This window comes from Eulemur rufifrons, chromosome 9 (assembly GCF_041146395.1).
Source record: "Eulemur rufifrons isolate Redbay chromosome 9, OSU_ERuf_1, whole genome shotgun sequence".
NCBI lineage: Eukaryota > Metazoa > Chordata > Mammalia > Primates > Lemuridae > Eulemur > Eulemur rufifrons.
Window position 1 is genome coordinate 38,029,752 of NC_090991.1, and position 25,665 is coordinate 38,055,416.

Sequence of the window (25,665 nt, forward strand, 5' to 3'; positions counted from 1 at the left end):
TGGGATCAGAGAGACCAGTCCCATTCCCCGGCTTGTGACCTCATTCAAGTTATTTAGCTTCCCCCGGCCTCAGTTTCCTCTTCTAAAACCGACTTCACAGAGCTGTGGGGAGTTAATGAGACGCAGCCATGGACGGCCCTGCCCAGGGCCTGGCATATTTCAGACACTCAGCAAGTCCCATCTCCTTCCTCCATCCCCAGGGAAGCCCAGCCTCCGGGTGTCCTCAGGATTCTTGATTAAATCTCCCCCAGGAAGAGCAGGCACCACCTCCTCTCCAACCCAGGCTGGTGGGGAAGGGACTGTGCCCAGCAAGACACAGGAAGACCCTCTGCAAGGGCTTGGCTCTTCCCTCAAAAGATCACATTGTCCGAAGAACAGAGACACCTCCAGCCTGCCCTTCCCAGTGGGACTAAGAAACCGGTTCTCCCTCCCTGCCCCATCCTCACCCCAGGGCCTGAGCCAGCCCAGCCTCTGCACCCCACCCGGAATTTGCTTCCTCTTCCTCATTTCCTCCCTCTGTTCAGGGCAATAAATCCCAGAGCTCGGAGAAACCAGACGCAGACCAGAGGCAACAAACCAGGTGTGGGGTGGATGCTGCTGCTCTTACAGACTTGGGGAGGGGATGCTGGAGACGGAAAGCAGGGGTGGGCTTTGGATGGTGGAGGGCCAGAGTGGTGGCATTGGTTTGGACTTAAGCTTGGGGAAATCGGGGAAGGTGGCTTCAGGGGCATGGGGCCAGCTTTGCAGGGGATAGAGGTGGAAGTCGGGAGTGCCCATCTGGAAAGGAGGGAAAGTCGAGAAGCACAGGTGGTGAGGGCTGGAAGCAAGGAGGGTCCTGGCAACAGGCTGTGAGAAGGGGCCTGGGGTCCCAGCAAGCCCTGGTCTTGGAGTCCCCGGCCCAGACCTGCTGGGTACTATCCATCTACAGGGCCCAGGCAAGTCCTTCCTCGCTCTGACTTCAGTGTCCTCATCTCTAAGATGGGAATAATAAATCCTGGCCGCCTACAGTGGGGGGGATTAAGTGAAACACATGGTGAGTGTGCCTGACGCCGTACCAGCCTCACAATGTCAAACCAATGCAATCAGTGCACTGGGTCACTTAGTAAATAATCATTAGATGCATCGAGTGCTGTGCTGGGTGCACCAACTGCTCTGGGGAATCCCCCACTCCCACTTCCCCAGTCACCCCATGGGGACAGCCAGAAGAGCAAGTCACCTGAGCAGCACTGGGTTTGTTTCAGGCCCCAGCACCCTGGGCACCCCAGAGAACGAATTATGGCCACGCAGGGAAGAAGCCAAAATGAAAGGACATGTCAGCACATGGACCCTGGGTCTCCTCAGGGGTCAGAGGCCAACCTGGACCCCATCAAGCAAAACAAGACACGCTACCAAGAGATATTTGCAAAAACAAGGCAATTCTTTTTTTTTTTTTTTTTTTTTTTTTGAGGCAAAGGAAAGAGAAGTTTATCACTTTGCTGGAAAAAGAGAAGGATGGAGATTTCTGTCTGAAAAATGCCATCGTCCTAATAATAAGCAGAACTACAGAGTTTTTAAAGGGTGGGTTCTCGGCATCAGGCAATTGCTGTTCAACTACAGTTGATGATCCTGATCATCCCATCGTAGCTGTCCCACCTCTGCTGAAGACAGTCCCGTGACCTCCACCCAGGACCTCCCTCCCCAGGTTCTGGCTGAGCCATCTCCTGTAGCACAAATAACAAAAGACTCATCCTGCCTCTCCCAACCACTGGTCTGAGGCAGGGATGCAGGTTTTATTTCTCAAAAAGGAGTGGAGGGATGTTTCAAAGAAACAGGAAATATTTTTGAGGAAAGGCAATTTTTTATTTCATGAACAGACACCGCACAAATGAAGTGGTTACACAATTCAGCTTCTTCTGCTGGGGAGGGGTAGGGGGGAGGAAGGGCAAGCATGCAAAGCCCCAACCAAGAAGAGGGAGGGACCCTCTTCAGCTGGTCTGTCCCTGAAGGCACGAACTGGAGTTTCCTTGTCCAGCCCCTCTGGCCCGTCCTCCACTCAGCCTGGGGAGGGTGGGGGTGGCAAGGGACGTTTCCCCTGCACTGAGCACTTAGATCTCTCACTGGCGGGAAGAAAACGTCTTTCCATCCACTGACTCCTCTATTTTGATGTGCAAATTGCCACTGCTGCTGCCACCGCCACCACTTCCCAAAGCAGCTGCGGAGCAAAGGGGCGAGCTATAGAGTGGGGGAACCAGGACCTTGGCTGGACTCTGGGAAGACTGGACAGCACCCTGAGAATGGCCACTGCTCAGTCCTTTAAGAGCTGCCAGGTCTGGTGTTGAATTACTCATCAAAGAGATGGGCAGTGGCCGTGGCAGACATGCCCGGCAGGGAGCGACAACAGGGAGTAGCCGTGGGCATCTTACCAGAAGTGCATGCAGATGGGGCCTGGGGGAGAGACATGCCCTGCACAAAGCCTGCTCAGCCTGGAAGTTTCTCAATAAATCTCCAACCCCAACCCCACCTGGGGCCAGTAGAGGGTCCCACTGAGGAAGGGACATCGATTGGAATGGGCGTGTCCCTGCCTCACTGGGAAGTTTGGTCTCTTTCTCCTTCCCCATCTCCAAGGAGAAGCTTCAACAGCTCCCCACCGCCACCCCACACCAGGACAGTGAAGCCGTCCTACCTGCTGGGATGCCAATGCCAGCCATCCTGAAAGAGAGGGGGAAGCAGATGTTAGCAAAGGGCAAAAGCTCAGGTCTCCCTAGGAGCTTGTGTGGATGGTGAAGCAGCCCCTCCCGCCCACTCCAACACTATCTCCACACCCTAACCCTAATCCGACACTTTGGAAGCTGTGACACCCTAATACCCTGACACCCACCCAGGCCTGCTACCCCCGAGTAGACAGATTCTGATCTACAAGAACACACCATCTACTCCATGCAGAGAATGGAACGAGCATTAGATCTCAAAGGCTACTAGCCCAACCCTGACCATTTACAGAAGCAAACCAAGACCAGACTGGTGAAGTGACCTGCCCAAGGCAATAGCCAAAGACCAGAGCACAGAGTCCAGACCCTCCCTCCTTGCTAGGCTCTCTTTTTGTCGTCCCTCGAAGGCACTTGGGGACACCCTGCAATCCCCTTAGGATGACCCTGAGCCCCAGCCACACCCAGACCGTCCTCATCCCTCCCCCTGTGCCCATGCGCCTACTTGGCGTCCTGGCCCTCCAGCAGGCTGCGGTAGGTGGCGATCTCCTGCTCCAGCCGCGTCTTGATGTCCAGCAGCACCTTGTACTCCTGGTTCTGAGCCTCCATCTCGCATCGCAGCTCGCTCAGCTGGGCCTCCAGGCCGCTGATGAGCCCCTGGATCTGCTGCAGCTGCGTGGCGTAGCGGCACTCCGTCTCCGCCAGCGAGTTCTCCAGCCCCGCTTTCTGGTGGGGCGACAGATCCACAGACACATCAGGCTGGAGAGGAACCCGCCCAGACCCCGGGGGCAGAGGGGATTGAATGGAGCTCAGGGAACCACCCCCGAGGGGGCTTGAGAACTCCGAGGCGTAACCAGCGGCGGAGGGTGGGAGCATCTGTCATCCGTGGGGCTGGGGCGGGGGCGGGGGCCGTACCATGCTGAGCTGGGACTGCAACTCGATCTCCAGCCCCTGCAGGGTGCGTCTCAGGTCTGTGATCTCCGTCTTGCTGGTCTGGATCATTTCCGTGTTGGAGGCCACCTCCTTGTTCAGCTCCTCGGTCTGCAGGTCCCACACAAGAGTAATGAGCCAGGGCCTCCTCAGAGACCCAGGGCGTGGGGCGGGCGGGGTGGGCGGGAGGTCAGGACAACCTTGCTGAAGAACCAGGCCTCGGCTTCCCGGCGGTTCCTCTCCGCCATGGCCTCGTACTGCTCCCTCATCTCCGCCAGCGCGCGGGTCAGGTCCACGCCTGGCGCTGCATCCATCTCCACGTTGACCTGGCCGGCCAGCTGGCTGCTGAACTCCTTCATCTCCTGCAGGGCGGGAGGAACCATTTGGAGACAGAGGGCAGAAGAGAGCCCAGAGTGGGGCCCCGCGTGCGAATCCTGGCTCTGTCCCTAACTCACACTGTGACCTTGGCACCCACCCCGGCCAGCCTGTGCTCCGCATTGCACATGGAAAGCTCTGATCACATGGGTGCCTCAGCTCCGGACCTCTCCTCTGCTCCAGGTCCTACCAAGGGAGGACCCGAGACAGCAGGGCTCTGGCGTGAGCTTGCCAAGCTAATGAGGAAGGCAGCAGTTCACACGGACCACCTGGCCTGGCCGTGGGTCTTGCCTCTAGAGGACAGTGTCCTTTCCTCTCCACAGGGACCCCTGTTTTTGGTGGCAGTGCATTTCTGAACTACTAGCACAGCCATGAAGAGGCACTAGCAGCCCCGTGACCTCCCACCAGCCCCAGCGCCTGCCCGTACTCACCTCCTCGTGGTTCTTCCTCAAGTAGGCCAGCTCCTCGTTCAGGCTCTCGATCTGCATCTCCAGGTCGGTCCTGGCCAGGGTCAGCTCGTCCAGCACGCGGCGCAGGCCATTGATGTCGGCCTCCACGCTCTGGCGCAGGGCCAGCTCGTTCTCATACCTGGGAAGTAAGAGGGGGCCCAAAGCGAGAGGGGTGAGGGGCCTGGGCTGCCTGAGCCCAGGGAGAGGACGGCCAGGGGAAGGGGGCAACACAGGAAGGGGAGAGGGAGGTGGGCACACACTTGAGCCTGAAGTCGTCCGCAGCCAGCCTGGCGTTGTCGATCTCCAGGATCACGCGGGAGTTGTCGATAGTGGCCGCCAGGATCTGCAGGAGACTGGGAGTTGGTGCCAGGAAGACTCCTCCCCCTGCCCCGCCACTCTCTGCTCTGCACCCAGGGCCTGCCCCTCACCGACAGTCTCCCCTCTGACACTGCCCGTAGGGCCCCAAGGGCAGGCAGAGCCCAGCCTCACCTGGCGTGCCCATTACTTGGTCTGCCCCCCTGCCACCATCCCTGGGACACCTGAGGGGTTGCCCTCCCTGTCTCCAGGGCATGAAGGGCCAGGGAGGCAGCACTGGCTGGAATCTCCTGTGGGGACTGGCTGCCCCAGAGTGGGTGGGGCCACATTCGGCTGTGACAATAGCCCCTTCAGGGATGCTCCACCAGCCCCCTACTCCAGCCTATGTGGCCGCTGCTTCCTGCACACCTCGGACACAGCTATGAATCTACAGAACGTTCCAGCCAGTAGGGACCTGGAGGGCAGCTAAAAAGGTATTTTACAGATGAGGAACTCAGTCCCGGGGAGGGAAAGGGTGAGTGAGTCGGGGGCAGAACCTGCAATGAGCGCACAGGTCTCCTAAGTCCCGACAGTGCTTCTGGCACTAAAGACACCCTCACAGGGAAAGGCAAGAGGTCCTGGCATGTCGGGCTCTTGCCAGAGAGATAAAGGAGCCTTTACACAGAGCCCTGCAGGGTGCACAGGGCGAGGAGGGCGAGTGGCTCTTTGCATGTGCCCCACCTGTGCCCCATTGGTCCTACGATTCCCGACACCCCTCCCTCCCCAGCACTGCCAAGTTGAGCAGATGTGCGCCACAGCTGCACCTGGAAAGCAGGTGCATTCCAAGTTTGCCGAGGTTACACGCCAGACAGTCATCGCCTGGGCAGGAAAGGATTTCCTCGAGTCAGCAGTAGCACTGCCGTTGGAGATGTGTGCAGGGCGCCAGCCGCCTGCTCCCCTGTCTCCGATGTCGGAGGACTTACCTTGTCCCGGAGCTCTTCCATGGTCTTGAAGTAGTGGCTGTAGTCACGCTTGGGGCTGGTCGGGGCCTGCTTCTGGTACCAGTCTCGGATCTTCACCTCCAGGTCGGTGTTGGCCTCCTCCAGGGCGCGCACCTTGTCCAGGTAGGAGGCCAGGCGGTCGTTGAGGTTCTGCATGGTGACCTTCTCATTGCCAGAGAGGAGACTGCCATCGCCACCACCAAAACCCCCACCGAAGCTGCCGCCAAAACCCCCACCAACACCACCCCCGAAGCCTCCACCAAAAGCACTACCAGCCCCTCCACCAAAGCCACAGCTCATGCCACCCCCATACCCCCCTCCTGACCCCGAAGAGACAAACCTAGCAGAAGAAGCTGAGATACTGCGGCTTCCACCTCCCCCGTAGAGACTCCCGCCACCAAAGCCGCCTCCCCCAGCCCGGAGGGAACCCCCTCTGTTAGAGCCCCCACCAAAGGTGGAGGAAGAAGTTTGCAGAAATGTGGTGGTCATGGCCAGGTAGCCGGTGTCTGAGTTCTCAGCAAGCACGAGAGACGCTGGCAGGGAGGCGCCGGGCTGGGCTGAAACAGAGCGCAGTGCCTGTCACCCCCTCGCTGGGGCTCCTTATATACCCCTCAGAGGGGCCTGTGGGACCTCGTCTCCTCCCACAAAGTGAAGCCAACTCCTCTACCTTCCTGACAAACACAGCTGCCTGCACACCTCGAAGTGGCTCGTGTGAAATTTTTCTTCTCTTTTTTTTAAAGCAACAAAAGAGATGATTCAGAATTAATGGTGTTTTGCCCCGGGCCATAGTTTTAACACTTGGATTACAGGTTCATCTCTCCACTCCAGGAGAAAAGAGGGAGCAGGGAGCAAACCCTATTCACAGCACGGCCACCAAAGCCTCTGCCTGAACAGTTAGAACAGCCCCGGCCAGCCGTGCCCTCAGCCAGACCTCCTGTGCCCCCATTCTGGGAGCCTTGCCCCATGGGCTCCATTACTGCTTTGTGTCTCCAGCTCTAGGACCCTGTGTGTAAGCCTGCAGGGCTTGGAATGCAGGTCCCACAGGGACAGGCTGGGGACAGGAGAGGGGGTCTTGAGTCACGTTCCAGCTAAGGTGACCAGAGGAGCCAGCATCTGTCCCTTCCCTGGCCTCTCTTCCTCTCACCTCTGCTCCACCCCGCCACCTGAAGCCCCCTCCTGTTTCTCTAGCCCGTGGCTCTTGCACCCTCACAAAAGCCCAGCGGGCTCAGCGCTGACAAGGGGCTGATTGATGATCCTGCCACCTGCCAACTGCACATGTCGCTGAACCCTTGCTTGCTCCTGGGACACGTCGGGGCAAACCTCTGCCGATAAGGCTGGGGCAAGTTCCAGGCAGCCCCTGCCTTCTCCAGGGAGAGACAAGTCGCTGCTTAGCAGGGCCAGATTAACCCCCCGTTTGTCCTGTCAAGTGCCGCACGACTGGGGAGAGGCTGACCCAGAAGGCTCTGCGTGCCCGAGCACTGCGGGAAGGGAGGAGACGGGAGGCCTGGCGGCCAGGCTGGAAAACACCAGAGATCTTGAAGGCCAAGGCACCGCTTCACACAGAAGGTACCAAGGCCAGGGAGGGGAGTCGCACACTCAGAAGAGCCCTTTCCTCTATCCCCAGCTCAGGGGCCCCACTCCCCAGTGACATCTGATACCTGCGGGCAGTGACACCTAGAGGCCTGGCCCAGCCCTCTGGCCCTGCCTCCAGGGTTTACAGAAAGCCCAGGGGTGGAGAGTTAGGAGGAAGCTTCCTGGTTGTGGCACAGTGAAGTGGACAGGGCTCTGGGCTCCCTCAGACCTGGGTTCAAATCCTGGCTCTGTCAATTATGCTGTGAGACCTTAGACATTTTACTTTTTAAGTCTGTTTCCTTGCAGCCAGGGGCGCTCTCAGCTCTCAGCTCCAGGGAAGCCCTGAGGCCCAAGAGCCCCCATCTTCTGAGGGGCCAGATGAGAGGCCACAGGTCCGGCACCTGGGCCTCCTGAGCGCCCTCACCAGGAGGACTCTGTCTTTGGCGTCACACCATGGCCCTGTGAGCCTGACATGCTCCTGGGCCGTTCTGTGGCCAGCTCCTGTGGGACAATGCCGCTTCTTCTCCGCTCGCTGGAATAACATCATCCTTTACTTCCACGACACACTTCACTATTTGCATAGCACTTTTGCACCCATCGCCTCTTCTAATCCTCACGACACAGAGGGTGACCCCCCACCCGAGTTTCAGAAGGAATGAAATGGGGACTCAGGTGAAGCGATTTGTACAAGGTGGCAAAGCTGCTAAGGGGCATCACCAGGACTCAGCTGGGTCCTTGGACCCCCCCCCAACAAAACAGGGGACAGGAGAAGAGGGTCCCTCCCTCAGACCCCAAATTCCTGCATCTGCGCTCGGGTGGTAGGAGGGGAAGCACAGGCCTTGGTTGGGGGCGTCCCCCCACAGTGCGGCTTCACAGCGAGCAGGGCGTCCAAGCTGGGCGCAGACAGTGTGGTATTGTCTCACCGGTGGGAGGATATTGTCTTTTCCTCCGAAGGAAAAATAATCAAACTCGGATCAGCCAGAGCTCATTAAGCCTCTGCAGACATTGTGGCCCCAGCAATTAACAAGGAACAATTACTCGCCAGCCACCCAAGTAAGGACGGCTGGACCCCTGCCAGCCTCCCTTCTGCACCCTGACCGGCCTCCAGCACCCCCTCGAGGTGGCGTTCCCCACGCTCGCAGGCCCAGCTGCCCCCTCGCCGCCCCCATAACAACTGCCTGGTTTCAGCCCAAACAGCTACTGCGAGCTCAGGTCTGGGCAGCCCTGGGGACTCCATTAGCACCGGGTGGGACCAAGCTGCACCCAGGCTGCAGCCCCAGGCCCTGCCCCAGTTTCCGACCTTCGCCCACTGCAGCCAGACAGTCTCTGGAGTAAGCGTCCCTCCTTGGGAGGGGGCAGTGCGGCCGGATGGCAAGAGCCTGGGCCGGATGCCACCTCTGGGTGTGACTCAGCCCCTCTGAGCCTGGTTCCTGATTTAAAATGGGGCCATTAACAGGGACCCCAGTGAGCATTTGAGGGCACATGGGGAGGGAGGTCTCCATAAACCTGAGAGCCCCCCCCACCTCCCCATTCCCCAAGGAGATGCCAGGCACAGAGTGTACCACCTGCGGCCTGGAGATGTCCCTTCGAATCCCTCCTTTCCCCTTTATTACGTGTGCGGCTTTGGGACTGACACTTCCTCTCTCTCAGCCTCAGTCTACCAGTCAGGACAAATGGAAACAACTCCAGCGCCGCCTGACTCACGGAGACAGAGTGAGATGACCGTGAGATGACCGACAGGAAATGCTTTCCAGACTGCAGTGGCCCTGATGACCAGCAGTGACGCGAAGACCTCTCTTCTATTCCCTCTCTTCTATCCCAGGTCTCCGGGGACACAGCTCCCACGCTGAGGCAGAAGAGTGTCCCGCCCTGGCCCCTCCCCCACCATGCACACACAAAGGCCGGTTTCATTCCTGACACCCAGGCCAAGACCAGGTCACCTGCCCCGCCTGTGGGCCCAGACCAGCCCCCAGCCACATTCCAGGGGCCCCTGAGGCAGGGGGAGCATTCAGCTGTGACAAGGGAAGCTTTGTTGGTCAGGGACAGGTATCTCTGGGCAGCCCCAGCCTGGGGGTGCAGCCAGGCTTCTGCCTCCGGCTCCAAGGCTCCCTGAGAATTTGGTGGGGGCCAGGGTGGGGGCTGGGGGCCTCCGTCCAGGGCTGCAGCAGGGAGAGGGAAGAGCTGGGCTCTGGAGTCACATGTTCATAACCAGCGGGCAAGCTAACCAACCTGAGACCCACAGGAAAATAGAGGAAATAGCGCCTCCCTCAGGGTTACAGTGGCTACGACAGGGTCACGGGCCTCCTTAGCAGGGTGCTGGGCACAGATGCTGACCCTCACGGGGCCAGCCTGCTGTCACGGAGCTGTGGGGCACACTCAGCCTGAACTTCTCAGCTGCGGAGAAGTGAGGCTTCTTTGCACCTTGAATTGGCCTCAGTTCTCAGTAGCTGAGCTGTAAACACAGGAGCAGGGCCGTCCCCCCACCAAGAAGCTGGGACTGTATTCATTTGCTGGCCCAGGGTAGGCCCCAGGCGAGCCAGGTTGGGGGTCCGTGTGGGAGGTCTGGGTCACAACTGGGTCTCATTCCAGGCTCTGGGCCCAGGTATGGGCTGGTGGGCGTAAGGGCTTATGGAGGGCTGCCCCAGTACGGACGAATGTGTCAGTGCATGCACACACACACACCCTCGCCAGCCTTGCTCCAAGTAGAATGCCTGACCCCAAAACCCCACTTTCAGTTAGGTGGAGAAATGTGTCAGAAGAAACTGCCCCTGGGGATCCCAGTCCTGAGCCATCATATGGAACACAGCTGGAATGCCAGCAAGATGTGTATCAACTCTAGGAGGCCACCTGGATTAGGCAATTTAGATTCTAATCTTGGCTCTGCCATGTAGTTGCTGTGCAGCCTCGGACAAGTTACTTAACCTCTCTGAGCCTATTTCCTGATCTATAAGATGTAGCTCATACTATCTCTTAGAGTTGTTTTGATCAATGGCACATTGTAGGTGTTCAGTGAACATTAATGTCACACAGACACTCCAACAACCATGGGAGTAGAGTGGAAAGAAAACTAAATCTGGAAACAAAAACCACAGTTTCAAATTTCACCTTTGCCATGTGTTAGAGCAGTTACACATAAAACAAACCACTTTACCTCTCTGAGCCTTAGTTTACCTCTCTGTAAAATGGAAGCAATGCTTATTTCACAAGGAATTGCCACTCCAGTTCAAGTATGTGAGTGCCCTCCGTTCCCTCTCCTAGAACAGGGTGGACTTTGGTTCAAATAAAACCTAAACACGGGCCGGGCCTGACCCATGTCTCCATGGGCTGAATGAACAAACAAATCATCCTTCCTCCCCCGGGGCCATAAAATTTTATTGGCAGGTCAGGGGAAGAGCCAGGGGTAAGTGTCCCTCCCTGCCCATGCCTCCTACCCAGGGAATCCCTCTGCAGGTGGGCGGAAGCCCAGAAGCCTGCTTAGATGACCTTGGAAGTGGGCAGGTCATTGTAGTGGGCCTCCTGGCCCTCAAGCAGGCTGCGGTAGGTGGCAATCTCCTGCTCCAGCCGCGACTTGATGTCCATGAGCCGCTGGTAGTCCTGGTTCTGCCGCTCGCTGTCGGCACGCACGTCAGCCAGCTGGGCTTCAATAGCGCTGATCAGCCCCTGGATCTGCGCCAGCTGGGCTCCATAGCGGGCCTCTGTCTCTGCCACAGTGCCTTCCAGGGCGGCTTTCTGAGGGTAGGGAGAGGGGAGGTGACTCAGCGGAGCCTGGTACCTGGACACGGCATGGGCACAGCCACCAGCCAGCCTCCCCAAGGCTGCAAGGGCACAAGGGTGCAACCCATGGGGCAGGGGAGGGGCTGGGGGACACATACCATGCTGAGCTGTGACTGCAGCTCAATCTCAAGACCCTGCAGGGTACGCCGCAGGTCAGTGACCTCGGACTTGCTAATCTGGAGCTGCTCCTTGTTGCTGGTGACCTCCTTGTTCAGTACGTCGATCTGGGATGAGAGAGGAGAAGGGAATGAGCACTGAGGCAGACCTTTGGGTGGGGAGGATCCAACCCTCTCTCCGTGCCACCCGCCAAGGGTGCCTGATTCCCGCTGCGTACCTGGCTCATGTACCAGGTTTCCACATCCTTCCGGTTCTGTTCAGCCAAGACTTCATATTGGCTTCGCATGTCACTCAGGATCTTGGCAAGATCGATGCCCGGAGCAGAATCCACCTCCACGTTGACCTGACCACCCACCTGGCCCCTCAGGACGCTGATTTCCTGGAAAGACACAGCAGAGATAGGCATGTCAGGGCCCAGAGCCTCCTGGGCCTGGACCAGGTCACTCTCCCACCTCTCCAGGCCAAAGGGGGTGGGTTTGCAGGTGCAGACCTAGGAGCCAGCACTGGGGGATGGACTGGGTCGCCACTGTCCCATGCTGGAATCCTGGGAGCCATGATCCACACCCCAGGCCATGCTGAGGGTGCAACAAGTGTGATCACGGTCAGAGGATATAGATTAAAAGAGTGTCCTCAGCCCTGGGAAGCTGGGAAAGGATGGAAGGAAAGCCCAGCTTGAAACCCACCTCCTCGTGGTTCTTCTTCAGGTAGGCCAGCTCCTCCTTCAGGTTCTCGATCTGCGCCTCCAGGTCAGTCCTGGACAGGGTCAGGTCGTCCAGCACCCGGCGCAGGCCGTTGATGTCGGCCTCCACACTCAGACGCAGGGCCTGCTCCGTCTCGAACCTTTCAGAGGAAATAGCTGCAGTCAGGCCAGAGTTTTCTCTGCACCCCTGAAGACTTCCCCAGCTCCCCAGAGCTCAGAGTCCATGGTGGTGGAGGGGGTTGCTTCAGGCCAGCTGGTGTAGGTGAGGACAGAGTCCAGTCTACCCCCTACACTGAGCGCCGCAAAGGCCTGGGATTCCCCACCCCCCGCCTATCCTGGCTTCTGCAGCCCCCAGGGCAGACCCTCACTTGGTTCGGAAGTCATCTGCAGCCAGACGGGCATTGTCGATCTGCAGGACAATCCTGGAGTTCTCAATGGTGGCACCAAGAATCTGGAAGGCAGAGGCAGGAGTTTGGCACCAGTTCAGCATACAGACACTACCCACCCACTTTCTTTCCAGAAGAGAGACGAGAGCAAATGAATATGCCCCCGCTCCCTAGAGACCAAAGCCCCAGCCACCCATCTGCTGCCCATGGACCTGCTCTCTGGGAGGCCTTGGAATCCAGCCATGCCCAGGAGGAAACACTGGGGCCAGGGAGGCAGGGGCATGGGCGGAGGAGGGCAGGAAATCTCTGAGGTCTGTGCCCAGTGAAACTCTAAATGGCCTGAGGGGATCCATAGACCAGATGCAGGGAAGTGTGGGGGAAGGAAGAGAAGCATAGAGAAAGGCTGACCCTCTGGTCTACACCCCACTCAAAGCACATTCTGCCTTCATAAAAGAGAATCCCATGTACTGAGTATCTATTATGTGCCAGGCACTTTGTACCTATTCTTTTACAGCCTCTGGAACCTCACTGCCGGGCTAGTGGGTACTCCTATTTCACAGCAGTGGAAACTCAAGTTCAGGACACCTCGGCCAAGTCCACCCCAACCTGAGGTCTCTCTGACCTGAGGGGTGTACTCACGTCACCCAGCTCACCGCTGATTCAGGAACTTGGGGTCAGTGTTTTCCAAAGAGCAGGTCCTAACTCATTACTCAGTACACCAGATGGTGATTTGAAACAGAACGGAATATAAAATATCCAAGGGCATCGCCCACAGTAGGGCAAGAATTGTTTCAAGAAACTTTTGTCTCTGTTTTACACGAGTGTGTGCACACAGGCGAGAAAACGAGAGAGAGAGAGAGTGTGTGAGGGTGCCCAGTAAAATGTATTTCTCATTACAGGTCAGGATTTAAGAAGCGTGAAAAGCATGGTTCTAGTTGGCTGTTGACATCTCCAGCTCCCCCTCTGTGCCTGTGGGTCCGGGTCTATCCCCCCAGCACCCAGCACCATGGCAGGCACACGGCGGACAGTGGATAATGTTTGGGGGGGCTGCGTGTTGGGAGACCCAGCGTGTGGGGCTGTTAAATGTCCCACTGGTTTCTGATCCATTTCTTCAGGACCAAGCTCTTCCCTGTGAGCCCCTTAGAGCCTCCCTAAGAGTGTGTGGCTCAGACCCCCCAGGGTCTCCGGCCCCTGACCCTCCAGCCACAGGGAGCTGCGCTATACCTGGTCCTCCCCAGCAGAGGTCTGTGCAAGTGCCCCTCCTCCACCCAGCCCAGCGGTCACAGCCCCCCTGTCCCATTCTTCCTAGAACGCCTCTTAAGTCCTGGGTGGGCTCCTGAGTGGCCCCTGGGCGGGAGAAGAGTGGAAGGAGGCCAAAGCCTGAGCCTGATGGAAACCAGACCAGCCCGGCCAGAGGAAAGGAATGCAGGGGGCCCCGCGCTGGGGTCGCAGGGGCCAGGTCCGGCCCGGGGTGGCCCGGATCCTCCCAGGCCAAACTCCTGCATCTCCCTGCTGCGGCCGCGGCCCCTGGCCTAGACCGCTGGGCACTCCACAGCCGTGTCCCATCTCCTCCCACTCTTCGTCCCCCTTTTCTCCTGGCCTTGCAGACCCGCGCCCCTCCTTCTCCCCCGCCCTCCAACCCCGCCCCCGTCCCGCACCTCTAGAGGCCCCGCCCGCTTACCTGTCCCACCCAGTTCCCCTCCCCCTCCACCCCCACCCCCACCCCGGCCGCCACTTCTCGCCCTACGGTCCTGCCCCTGGTCTCTGCCCCGCTTCTCTCTGCCCCACCCTGCGGGCCCTCCCACGTCCTAACGGGCTCACTTCCGCCCCCCGCCAGGCGGTGACCCGAGCGCCACCGCCCCAGCCCCAACCTCGCCCGGCACACCGGGCAGGTTTCCGCGGCCCCCGCCCCGCCGCGGCAGGTGCACTTCCTGCGGCCGGGCAGCCGCCCACCTTTTCCCGCAGGTCCTCGATGGTCTTGAAGTAGTGGCTGTAGTCGCGGGAGGGCCCGGGCCCCTGCTTCTGGTACCAGTCTCGGATCTTCACCTCCAGCTCGCCGTTGGCCGTCTCCAGGGCGCGCACCTTGTCCAGGTAGGAGGCCAGGCGGTCGTTGAGGTTCTGCATGGTGGCCTTCTCGTTGCCCGCCAACAGCACGTCGGACCCGCCCCGGGCACTGGCAAAGCCGCCGCCGTAGCCCCCGCCATAGCCCGAGGAGGACGAGGACACCAAGCGGGCCGAGGACACGGACACGCCGCGGCCGCCAGATCCCCCGTGGATGCTGGGCGCGCGGAAGGCGCCCCCCGCCCCAAAGCGCACGGAGCCGCTGCCCAGGCCCCCGCCCAGGCCCCCGAAGGACGAGGTGGCCGACGACTGGCGATAGCTGTATGAAGTCATGGCAAGGAGGAGAACAGAGTGACACAGGCCAGAGGAGCTGCGATCTCAGGAGGAGTGGCGAGGCCCTCACCTGGCGCCTTTTATGCCCCGGGCGGAGGGGGGAAGGGAGGGATGGTGTCAGGGGCGGATATCTGAGCCCCGAGGAATTCGCTGGCTCCTGAGTGTAAATATGGGCACTCTCCCCATTGGTCAATTCCTGGAGGCTCTGCCCCCAACTGTCCCCTCCCAGAGACCAGAGGCCCCTGCCCTTCCAGCGCTGCCCCACTGCAGCCCACTCAGAAGGTCCTACTGGCTCTCCCCTGTGCTCCCTTTGGGACACTCATTCTGGATCTTCGCCCCACCATACGCATACTTAGACACCCCATCCCTGGGAGTCACATCCTGACCCTCGCCCTTTAAAAGCACCCAGAGTTTTACACACAGAATTGCAGTCCGAGATTACACTCCACACACTCACTAAGTGACTACTGGCTCAGAGCACCTTCTCTGGAGTCATGTTAGGAGCCTCCTTCTTGTGATCATAATGAACACCCTCCCCCAGGTGCATTCACCAGATTCCTACCCTCCCCTGGAAATTACAACCTTCCAGAGCCCACTCCCTTGGGAGACCACCCACACTCTAACTCCTCTATAGTCCCCTCTGACAAAGGCACAGTTTCCGGAGGAGGGTGCTCTGAGCTGTCAGAGACAAAGCTGCCCCACCCTGCTGTGGCCATATAATGCCCCAGGTGACAATAGGCTCCGGGGAGCAGCTGCAGGGAGTGGTTCTGGCAGCTGGATTGGCACCTTTACAACCCCCAGCTCAAGCCTGACCCGGACCCTTGGAATTCTCAAAGCCCATCCCCCACCAGGATAATCTCCTCCCTTCCAGCCCCAGCAGTAGGCATTTATCTAGCAGCTTTAATGTTCCCATGATGAGGAAGCTGAGCCTGGGGGAGGTGAGTAACTTGCCCAAGAGGTATTTAGCGTCTCCCACCCGAAGGCAAAAATAGGATGCGATCCTGCCCTCCTGAGCATCTGGAAGGAGGGTGTCAGGATGCCAAATCTGTGTGCCCAACAGAGTCCCCATCCTAGCATGAGGATGATGAGTGAGTGGACAAACTAGGGAGAGGAACTCAAAGGAGCCTGTGCGCAAAGTGAAGGGTTTTGATAACAGAGGCAGAGCCCTCTGCGTGCAGCCCTGGCTCTTCCCCCAGTTCAACAATTCCACCCACCTCTTTTGATGTCTTTGGAGGGCCAGGCCCCCCACAAAACACTGCAGGACACTGCAACAACCTCACCCCGATTCCTCTCCCTTGTGACCCCACCTGTCCCCAGAGTTGTCCCCAGGGCTCCTTCTCGTCCTTAGGGCAGAGCAGCCATCCAGGCTCAGGACAGAGGCCCTGTGCCCTCCTGAGAGGGTGTTACAGGGATGGGAAAGTCACTCCCCATCTCTAGGCCTCAGTTTCTCCCCGTGAAATGAAAGAAGTCCCAGCTCAGCCCTCTCTCTGCATATTATCACCTGGGTCCCTGTGACCAATGAAGATTTTGTCCCTGGCCTCTAAAACCTAAATCCCAGCAGACTATCTTCAAGCCACCAACTTCTCCTGGAAGAGAGGCAGGAAACCCCACACACACCCCTGACCCCCAGGAGCAGCCGTCAGCCACTCAGGAAGGCCATCCTGGGGTTGTTGAAACTAGTGGCTCAGTCGTAGGAAAACTGAAGGTCTTCGGGGAGCCCTAAGGGGGAAGGAAGGGGGCCTAAGGCCGACTGTAAAAGCAGGGTGCGGCTGGACCTCACAAAGGTTGTAGCTGCCAGGACGGGTCTGATGTGAGTCACTCTCCTTATCTGGCCCTGAGAAGGCCTGATCCTTGTTGCGGGTGGGGGGAGATTGGCCAGATAGTTGCCATGCACACCGAGCCCCAGCAGGCATCTCTGGTTTTCTGTGCCGATAGATAGGAGGGGTCTGGAGAGGGACTTTGTATTAGGAAACAGAATAGGACCAACAGTTCTACCCCTAAGGTGTTCTGAGCTCCCTAACCTTCAGAGAAGCTTAGAGTTCCAGCCCCCTACCCCAGGGCCATAACCGTAGACTGTAGGTAGCACAGTTGACAGATCTCATTGGGGCCTCACAGCAGCCCAGTGGAGAGGGTAATTTGACCCCATTTTACAAAGGAGGAGGCAGAGGCTCAGTGAGAGGCAGTGACTTACTCCTGGCAGTGACATAGCCAGGAGTATCAGCTTCCAGCGTCTCTCCCCTCACCCCATGGCCTGGGATCCTGAGTGTGACAGGCTCTGCTGTCCCTTCCAAGGAAGTCTCAGCCCCAAAACAACTCCTTTGGGTCCCTTCCCCAAAAATCTTATCATGCCAACTCCAAGGGCAGTCAACTCCAGACTGCACTGTAGGCTGGGGCCAGGGAGAACATCTGCTCCCTCTCTCTGGCCAGAAACAGTGCCTAGCCATGAGCTACCTGGCTTTTGGCACTTCTCTGACACACCAAGAACTCAGGGGAACAGCCTGGACAGGCTGCCCTCCCTGGAGATGGAACTGGGGGTTCAAACTGATGCTCCCATTCCAGAAACAGGCTCCATGATGGGGAGTGTCCAGGCGGCCCCTGGCTTCCAGGGGGCAGTGCCTGATCGGAAATGCCCGGGTCCAGAGTCCCCCAACTTGATTTACAGACCCCTGGCACCGTGCGATCCCTGTGGGAAAAGAGATCCCTGTCAAATAAGGTCAGAGACTTTGCGCTTTCTGACCCCATTTCGGAGTTTCACAGTGCACAGTCCCAGGAGCCCTGAAATCCTCAGGCCCCCACTGTAAAGTAGAGATGACGATGATGATTATGGTACTTATTTCGTAGGGTTGTTTCAAGGAATAAATATGATGGAGCTTGTAAAAGTGTTATCACAGTGCCTGGCAAATAGCACTCAAACAACATCCTTATTATTTTATTATGTAATGTTATTGTTATATAATATACTGTTATTATGATCATGATTATAAGCATTATTATTTTAGCTTTGTTTAACCAACTTTCCCCAATGTACTGGACCATGGGATCTTCTGTGTGGTTAATAACTATTAATAAGCCACAAATTACAGAAAAAGCCGATCTGGTCCAAGGGTGCTCAGAGAGGTGAAGTGACTTGCCTGAGGTCGCATGAGTGATTCCACTGACTTAACTGAGGCAGAGCTGGGATCAGTTGCCAAGTCTTGACTATGAGGCTGAGGCTCTCTCTGCATCTATTGGATATATGCTAGAAGCTTCTTACACTTGAGCAGATGCAGATGGTTCCCATAGGGGAGAGGTTAAAGGTCAGGGAGTTTCCATCATCCCTGAGGAGATGGGATAGTGGTTTGGGACCACTGGAAAGGAGGTGAGGGTGAGAGTCCCAATCCTTGGGTAGAATAGAATGATGTGATAATGACAATGACAATGATGACAACGGTGGTACAGTACATGGTCACAGCCAATATCTGTGACAGCCACTATGCTACACATTTTATGTATATTATTTCAATGAATCATGTCAGTTAAGTATTGTTCTCCCCATTTTACAGTCGGGAATACTGAGGCTCAGAAAAGTTAATACCTTGACCAAGGTCACACAAGTAAGTAGTGGTCCCAGGATTCATGCTAAAATCTTTAACTCCATCAAGTCCCAGCCACTAATGCTGTCCCCCTACCTCCACCCACAGGATAGGGCTCAAGGTGCCTTCCTCTATTGGCCCAGAGAGAGAGTCACCAAGTTGGGGAAAACATAGTGTCACCTGCCAAGGTCCTAACGTGTCCTTCCTGCTCTAGTGCACCATTATTTGGTCAGTCAGTAGGCCATTCAAGTAAGTTTCCTCAAAGTTGAGCCTAGCAGATGGGACAGACTCGTGTCTATGTTCATAAGCTAGAGGGGAGAAAGGTGAAAGTGTGCAGACTTCGTGAGCTTGTCCATGGTGTAATTAGCAACCCCTTCCCTGGACACTGTCCCCTTCCTCAGGGGCCATCAGCACCAGGTGCTCTGTCACCAACTGCCACATTCAGTGGCCACGCATCAAGCCTCTTCGTCTTTGCCAGACACGTGGCCAGGGGCTGGGACACAGAAGTGAATACAAAGTTTTCCTGCCTCTAAGAGGCCGGCAGTCTGGAAGGGGGAGTCTAGGGATGTATTCGTTTTGATGAAATGTGGTAAATTGAATACCCACATTAATTTTCACTCCTTCCTAAAACCCTGCTAAGATGACAGTTAAGAAATATTTCAAGAGAGAATAAATGAAGAGACAACAGAAGATGAGAAATGTCAACAAAAACTTTAAAGCTCAAAAATGATAACATAGCAGATGAGAGTGGAATCCTAGGGTTTGGGAGAATAGAAAGGCGGCAAGAGAAGGGAGGGTAGGAAGCCCATGAAAAATAAACAAATTCTCAACACACATCCCAGGGAAGCTCAGGAATTACGGGGTGGGGATACCCCAGGGAACTTGAGAGGAGAAGTGGGAGACAGGATGGTGAACAGGGCTGGCTGGAAGTTTCCATGAACATCACCAGGCCGCCCTCCCAGATCGCCTACCCAACCAAGGCATCTGGGACCACCTCTCCCCAGCCCAGGAGGAGGCAGGAGATTTATTTTTCCCTATGAGATTGGCCAAATCACAAAGTTTGACAATGTCAAGTGTAGGGAAAGCTTCGGACAAGTGAACCGCCTCCAACATGTTAGTGGGAGGTGAGTTGTAGCAGCCACTTTGCAGGGTGATTTGGCGGTGTCACCTTTAAAAAAAATTCACACACCCTATGAGCCATCAGTCCCCCTCACCCCAGAACTCCCTGGCCCATGTATTCAGGAAGACATATAGAAGGCTCTTTGAAGCATTGCTTGTAATAGTGGAAAGACAGAAACAACCCCTGGGGTGAGGGCGGGGAGGTCAGTAAATTGTGTGACATCTCCGCTATATAGACTAGAGGCAGAAATTAAGCACAATGAGTAATGGCAATGAATGGTGACAAGGAAAACCCTAAAGAAACATTTGTGGGGTACAGTAAATTCAGTGAGAGAGCAGCACACTTAATACGATAACTTCCTATTGACACACACTTAAAAGATGACGTATTTCTGTAGGTCCGTGCGAACACGTACGTGAGCACACAGATGAGGCAGGAAATGCGCCGGCTGACGAGGGCGGTTTCCTCTGGGGAGAAGTGACTGGGGATCAGCAGCCCAAGGGAACCTAACCTCGCTCTCTATGGCTTTCATTTCTGCAAGAACATATTTATGTGCTACTTCTTAATTAAAAATAAGTAGTTTCTTAAGAAAAGCTATATGATGAGCATTTAGAACCAGCCAGATTTAATGTATTCATAGTAAATACCCTCTTGCGTGGCTGGCATCGCTGATTCTGCTCACCCACCCCCATGCTCTGGCCTTGAGCTGGGAAAGGAGAGAGGAGGCTTTGGAAGGCGGAGAAGCAGATGTGGGGAGAAGAGAGACCCCAGAAAAGGTTTCTATGCTGCCGCCCCCACCCCAGGTCCTTTGGGCTGGTTTTACTTTATGAAGCAAGAGCGTGAAAGAGATGAGAAGAACTTGGAAAGAGTCTGAGGACAAGGAGGGCTCCTTTGGGCCAATGACTTAGACCCAGGAGAGCCCCACCCCACTCAGAAGTTTGGGGAATATCTGGAACTGGTCCCACCAGCTGTTCTCACAAGGGGCAGCAAGGCTGTCCCAGGTGGTGCACGTGGACCTGTGGAGCCAGAGCTGGTGGCAGAGCAGAGGGCACTACGTGCAGGCCAGCAGGCGCCTTGTTGGCACATGGGACACATTCCTTTGGGGGACTTTCTGAAATAACTGGAGGATCTTTCGGGGTGCTGGAGCGGGAAGCCACACTGTGGGCCGTCTGCTGGAACTATTGAGCCAGTAGGCATTTAGGCCTAGGACCAATCAACACGATCAAGTATGTGGATGCTGGGAATTAGGTCTGCTCATTTCTGCCTGGAGCATAGAGAGCTGTTTCATCATAGAGGACACGACCCTTGAGCAAGAATCTGACCGACCGGTAGGTGTTTCTCAGGCAGGGTTTTTCTCATCAGGGTAAACCGAATAGGGGCCTGGAAGAGCCAAGGCACTGGGGGCCAGCTTGGGAGCCCACCGGCAGTCCAGTGTGACTGGGACGAGGTCAGCAGGGCTGTCAGCTCAGCCGGGGAGCTGGACTTGCTCCTGCAGACAACGGAGTCATTGTAATCACGATGTGCCGTGGCCAGCCTGGGTTCTGCATGGCGCATGGGCTGGAGGGACGAGGGAAGCAGGCGTGACCAGGGGTAAGGAGGCCAGTTACGGCCTGTTGAAATAGCCCATGTTAGAGATGAGGGGGTCTGAACCTCATCACAGTGGCGGGGCAGAAAGTACAGGACAGAGACAAGAAATACGCATGTGACTCGATGACAAACTGGAGAGACGAAGGAAAGGGACGATGCATACAGCACTGCCACGTGCCACGTCCTGCGGAGCCTGCGATGAGCAGGACTCTGCCGCTGTCACCTGCCGATCCCCCCCATGCCTTCTCTTGGGGAGCCCTGCTCATCCTCAAACTGGGCAGAATCCGCTCCGCTGGCTCGAAGGGCCGGGCAGCAGGACGGGGCAGAACGGGGCAGAGCTGGCCGTGCTGTGAGCAGCCTTGCTGGGGCCAGGGGGCTGGTGCCAGCGGGACTTGGGCCTCCCCACAGCCGGGTCTGGCCCCTTCTGCCGAAGCTCAGCTCACCGGGGCTCCCTCAGGATGGCCCAGGTGTTCCTCAAGTCCTCAGGGGAGGAAAAACCAGCCTGACCAGAACCAGGGCAGGTGGGGGAGGGGAGGGAGAGCCAGTCCCTTGTCCAGGCGGGTGGGGGAAGGGGGAGGATCTGCTTCTCCCAGGTGCCACATTCCACACCCTGGGGAGACTGTGGACTGGCCTCTCCCTGCCTGCTCCGGTGGCCCAGGACTGAGTGTACGTGAGGAGGTTCAGGCCCCTCTGTACAGGAGGGGCCCAGCTGACCTCAGCCAGGGGGCCTCGGCCTTTGCCCTGCCCTGGTCTATTTGGGCCCCATTTAGAACTTCTACACTACCCCGAGCCGTGGCCCATTCCCTCTGGACTGGAGTGTGCCAGACACAGGACAGAGAGAGACAAACGTCCCGGTGCCTGCCCCCAACTTCACAGAGCCCAGGAGGAGGCAGCTGGATGGTCTCTGCACCCTTCCTGGCCAGCTAACTTCCCTCTTACCGGAAAACAGGGCTGCCTCCCTCAGGGGCAAAGACTCTACGACTCCACACACGCAAGATCTCCCCATTTCCAGCTGTAAATCATCCTGTGAATCCTGGGGAGTGCTTCAGAGTGCTCCGTGACCTCCCCTGGGAAGGTTCCCATCTTCCTCTGCGGCAGGTTTCCCTGCGTACCTGCTGAGCGCCAGAAGCTGACACAGCCCAGGGACAGCATTCCTGCCCCCCAGAGGGGCCTGGGCCTGGAGGGTCCTCGAATCTCCTCCCTGCCCCTGGATGGCAGCCCCCTCAGTTCCATCCACCCCCCTCCACTCGGGCTGGGCAGGGGTCCTACCCCTCCTCCCACAGTCCCTGGACTCCCCGTCACACACCACAGCTCAGTCTCTCCCGTTGTCTCCTGGCACTACAGGTGTCTCATGATTATTCATGGAAACAGAGGAAGAAAGGGGAGAAGCCCCTTTTATTATCATTTAACACATAATTACAGACCACTCTCTAAAGCCCCCTGCCCTCTGGAGCTTTCGTTCTGGGGAGATGAAGAGTGTACAGGGTGGGGCTTGCAGGGGAGGGGTGAAGGGCGGTCAGTGGGGAAGGCCACTGAGGGGTGGGCAGAGAAGGCCTCTCTGAGGAGGTGACACACGAACGGAGACCTAAATGAGGTGAAGGAGCCTTGGGGTCCCCAAGGAAGAGCTTTCCTGGCCAAGGGCACAGCAAAGGCAAAACCCCTAAAGAAGGAGTTTGGAGTGTTCCAAGCGGGCTCGGGGCGGGGGGGGGGGGGGTCGGCGGGGGCGGAAGGTGGGGAAGTGGGGTGGTTCCAGGAGAGGAGCCCAGAGGACGCTGGGCGAGCACCGGGGTCCTGCAGTCTAACTGAGGAGGTGGGTTTTTTCCTGGAGTAACGGGGCTTTGAGCAGAGGAGTACTGAGTCACCCACCCCAGCCACAGGGGAGAGAGCATAGGGCCAAGACTCTAACAACGTCCAGGTTAGAGATGCTGAGGGCTTGTTTGGGGGAGACATCAGAGGACTTGGGGTGCAGTGGCCTGGTATGACGGCGTCCCAAGGGAAGAGCCAGCAGGTCGAGCTGACGGATTCACGTGAAGCACAAAGGAACGAGAGAGTCCTGGACGGTTCCTAGTTGGAGGCCTGAGCCTGCATTTGCACTGCAGTCAGGAAACCGGTCTCGGCCGTGGTTTATCCAATCACCCCCAGGATGAGGACAGGAGTCACCCCGGGGTCCTCCTGGATCTGCGCTGGAAGGAGTCCTGGCAGAATTAAGTTCTACTAACCCAGCCTTGGCTGTGCCCCTATCTCTGCCAGCGCGATGGCAGGAGGAAGGGGAAGGACAGAAGCTGTGTCCACCCAGGCCCTGCCTCACGGACAGAGCCCACGGTCAGGGGTAGGGAGTAGGGAGGTGGCTTCTGAGTGGGACCTGTGTTTTCCAGATTTTCAACAAAGCAACAATGAACATTGGTCACCTCTATAATTGGGTTGAGGGAAGTATTCATATATTTTCGATTCTGACTCATCTCAGGCTCCGCTGGCCTCAAGCTGGCAGGTGGGGCCTTGTAGACAGGGGAGGGGTGGTCAGGTTAGCTGAGTTTCTGGACCAGCAGAGCAGAGCAGGGTGGGGGAGAAGGGACATTCCTAAGTGCAGCTGAAAGGAGCTTCAGAGCCCCAGCCCCTTCTGGCTCCTCCTGGCTCCAGCCGGCTGCAGGATAAACACTCATCCAGCCACAGAGAATCCCATAGCTAGGGGGGCTGCCAGGAGCTGGGAACACCGGGAGTGCTCCGGTCTGGGGGCTGAGGGGGGTGATAACCTTTGCCCTGAGAAAGAGCAGCTGAGGCCTGACCCTGGTGTCCGACCCTGGTATCCGGGTGGCATTTTGATCAGTGGACAGTCAATTGGGAGGGAACACACACCCCACCCCAAAGCAGAGCATTCACTGGGACGAAACCCCACTGGCTCCCTGGGGCACCTCACTTCCATTCCAGGCAGGACCCATCCAGTGCCAGTCCCCGTCCTCCCCTGGGTGCCTGAGCACCAGCCTGGGCCCTACCAGCCGGGCCAGCACCAGGGAGGGGCTGCGGTGCTGGGAAGCACCTCCTGCCCACCCCGGCCCAGTCCTGCCGAGACCCTGCCCCCTCCAGTGGAATGTGCTGGAGTTGGGGGCAGGGGGCGATGCTTCCCCGGTGTCGGCCTTGCCTGGGATCAGGGCTGAGGCCTGTGCAGACTAAAAGATCCACCAAAGATATTAGTCCCAGCTCAGTAAACATGCAGCTCCAGCCCTGGCACACACAACCAAACAAATACCTTCCAACAGAGATCTGTATCTGGGGCTGCAGGGGAAGGGCTGGAGCTCAGGGAGGGGAGGGGAGCTTCTGGGAACCCTATTCCTGTCATGCCCACTTTACCCTGTCCTAACCTTCACCTTGACCACTAAGAAACACATCAAACATCTCCCATAAGCCTAGCAAGATGAATTAGACAAAACTCCTACCCTGGTGGCAGGTAGAATCCTTCGAGCCCAGAGGTTTTCAAGCCTCACCTGCGGAGCCCCAAGCAGAGAGGTGGGAGCTGAGCAGATCTGCCGCTGACCACCCACACTCACACGCCCCCCTACACACACAGACATGCTCTTACATGTGCTGACACACTCACATGTGTGCTCACACATCTACACATACACACACATGCATGCTCGCACTCATGCACACACCATGTGCACACTCACACTTGCACTCACACACACTCACAAACACATGTGTACACACACACACACTTTTCCACCCAAAGCAGCCCTCCCTGGTTTTACACCCCCAGTCTTCTGTAAGATTTAGCTTCAGCAAAGGGTTTCTCCGCTTTTAAAGCTCAAAAACTGGTGCATTATCCCAATTCTGCTAGTTTATAGGTCAGAAAACTGACACAGAGTGGGGTCTCAGCCTGCCTGAGGGCCTGCAGCTGGTGTCCTGCTGAGCGGAGACCAGCAGGCAGTGCCCTGGATCCAGGCTGCCTGCCCCCAGGGGACCATCTGGGCTCAGGGAAGAGAAAGAGTAAACATTGCAGGTCCCAACAAGAGCAGGTGGCAGGCCAGTGGCAGGAGAGGAATGAGGGCTCCGGGGCTCAGGGCAGGAGAGCACCCTGAGCCAGGAAGAGAGGCCTGGGGTGAGCAGGGAGGGAGTCCTGGAGGAGTGGCCTGAGCAGCCCCAGAGTGAACAATAGTAAGTGGTGCAGGGAGTGAGGACATGGAGGTGGCAGATAGCAGAAAGTTCCAGTAAAAAAGAAGGATCTTATAAAAACAGGCCAAATGTATTGAGCCCTTCCTATACGCCTGACAGCGTATGGGAAGGACCCTCTATAGTGGCAGCCTGTCCTCTGACTATTCGAGTGTGTGGCATGCACGAGTTTGTGGAAATCATCAAAGCTCCCCTATGCTGTAGATAACTGTCGCCATTCCCACTTTACTGATTAGAAAACTGAGGGCCACTCGCCTAAACTTAGTTTAGTAAGGTACAAAGCTGGGATTTGAACCCAGGATGTCTGGCCCTACGTCATGCGGTCTAACCACTGTGCCAAGGGAAACCAGGAGCAGAGGCTGCAGAGCTGGTTAGACCCAGACAGGAAGGGCCTTGCAGGTCAGACCACCGGATCTGATTTATTTTCCCCCTGCGGAAGCCAACAGTGATTTTTGAGCCAGGAGATGACACATGCAAAGCATCAGATGAGTCAGCCAGCCAGATACAGGGAGCCCTGAGCTGGGAATGCAGGGCAAGTGCCCA

At 57.2% G+C, this 25,665-nt stretch overlaps 2 protein-coding genes across 4 annotated transcripts; both read right to left on the minus strand.

Moving 5' to 3' along the window:
• Positions 1-2,093: 2,093 nt before the first annotated feature.
• Positions 2,094-6,222, minus strand: KRT15 (keratin 15). 3 transcript variants are annotated; one of them, XM_069482547.1, is made up of 8 exons: positions 5,716-6,222; positions 4,699-4,781; positions 4,421-4,577; positions 3,815-3,976; positions 3,600-3,725; positions 3,190-3,410; positions 2,663-2,688; positions 2,094-2,191 (listed from the first exon to the last, which is right to left on the minus strand). In XM_069482547.1, the coding sequence occupies exons 1-8, from the start codon at positions 6,220-6,222 to the stop codon at positions 2,094-2,096; spliced, it is 1,380 nt and encodes a 459-aa protein (XP_069338648.1). The 3 variants fall into 3 exon arrangements, with proteins under 3 accessions (XP_069338648.1, XP_069338647.1, XP_069338649.1); XM_069482546.1 differs by having other exon boundaries at positions 2,094-2,178; positions 2,647-2,688; XM_069482548.1 differs by lacking the exons at positions 2,094-2,191; positions 2,663-2,688 and having other exon boundaries at positions 3,186-3,410; positions 5,716-5,950; positions 6,047-6,159.
• Positions 6,223-10,677: 4,455 nt separating this feature from the next.
• On the minus strand, positions 10,678-14,712 carry KRT19 (keratin 19). The gene is made up of 6 exons (XM_069482549.1): positions 14,236-14,712; positions 12,265-12,347; positions 11,880-12,036; positions 11,414-11,575; positions 11,178-11,303; positions 10,678-11,034 (listed from the first exon to the last, which is right to left on the minus strand). The coding sequence occupies exons 1-6, from the start codon at positions 14,674-14,676 to the stop codon at positions 10,780-10,782; spliced, it is 1,224 nt and encodes a 407-aa protein (XP_069338650.1). The 5' UTR covers positions 14,677-14,712; the 3' UTR covers positions 10,678-10,779.
• Between the last annotated feature and the right edge of the window lie 10,953 nt (positions 14,713-25,665).

Bases quoted from the DNA above. Each gene is read 5' to 3' on its own strand.
- KRT19 (XM_069482549.1), bottom strand. From the start codon at position 14,676: ATGACTTCATACAGCTATCGCCAGTCGTCGGCCACCTCGTCCTTCGGG. The intron at 12,348-14,235 runs GTGGGCGGCTGC...TCTGCCTTCCAG, and splicing joins TCGAGGACCTGCGGGAAAAG to ATTCTTGGTGCCACCATTGA. The intron at 11,035-11,177 runs GTATGTGTCCCC...CCCTACCCTCAG, and splicing joins TGCAGTCACAGCTCAGCATG to AAAGCCGCCCTGGAAGGCAC.
- KRT15 (XM_069482546.1), bottom strand. From the start codon at position 6,222: ATGACCACCACATTTCTGCAAACTTCTTCCTCCACCTTTGGTGGGGGC. The intron at 4,578-4,698 runs GTGTGTGCCCAC...CTTACTTCCCAG, and splicing joins GCGGACGACTTCAGGCTCAA to GTATGAGAACGAGCTGGCCC. The intron at 3,411-3,599 runs GTACGGCCCCCG...TCGCCCCACCAG, and splicing joins TGCAGTCCCAGCTCAGCATG to AAAGCGGGGCTGGAGAACTC.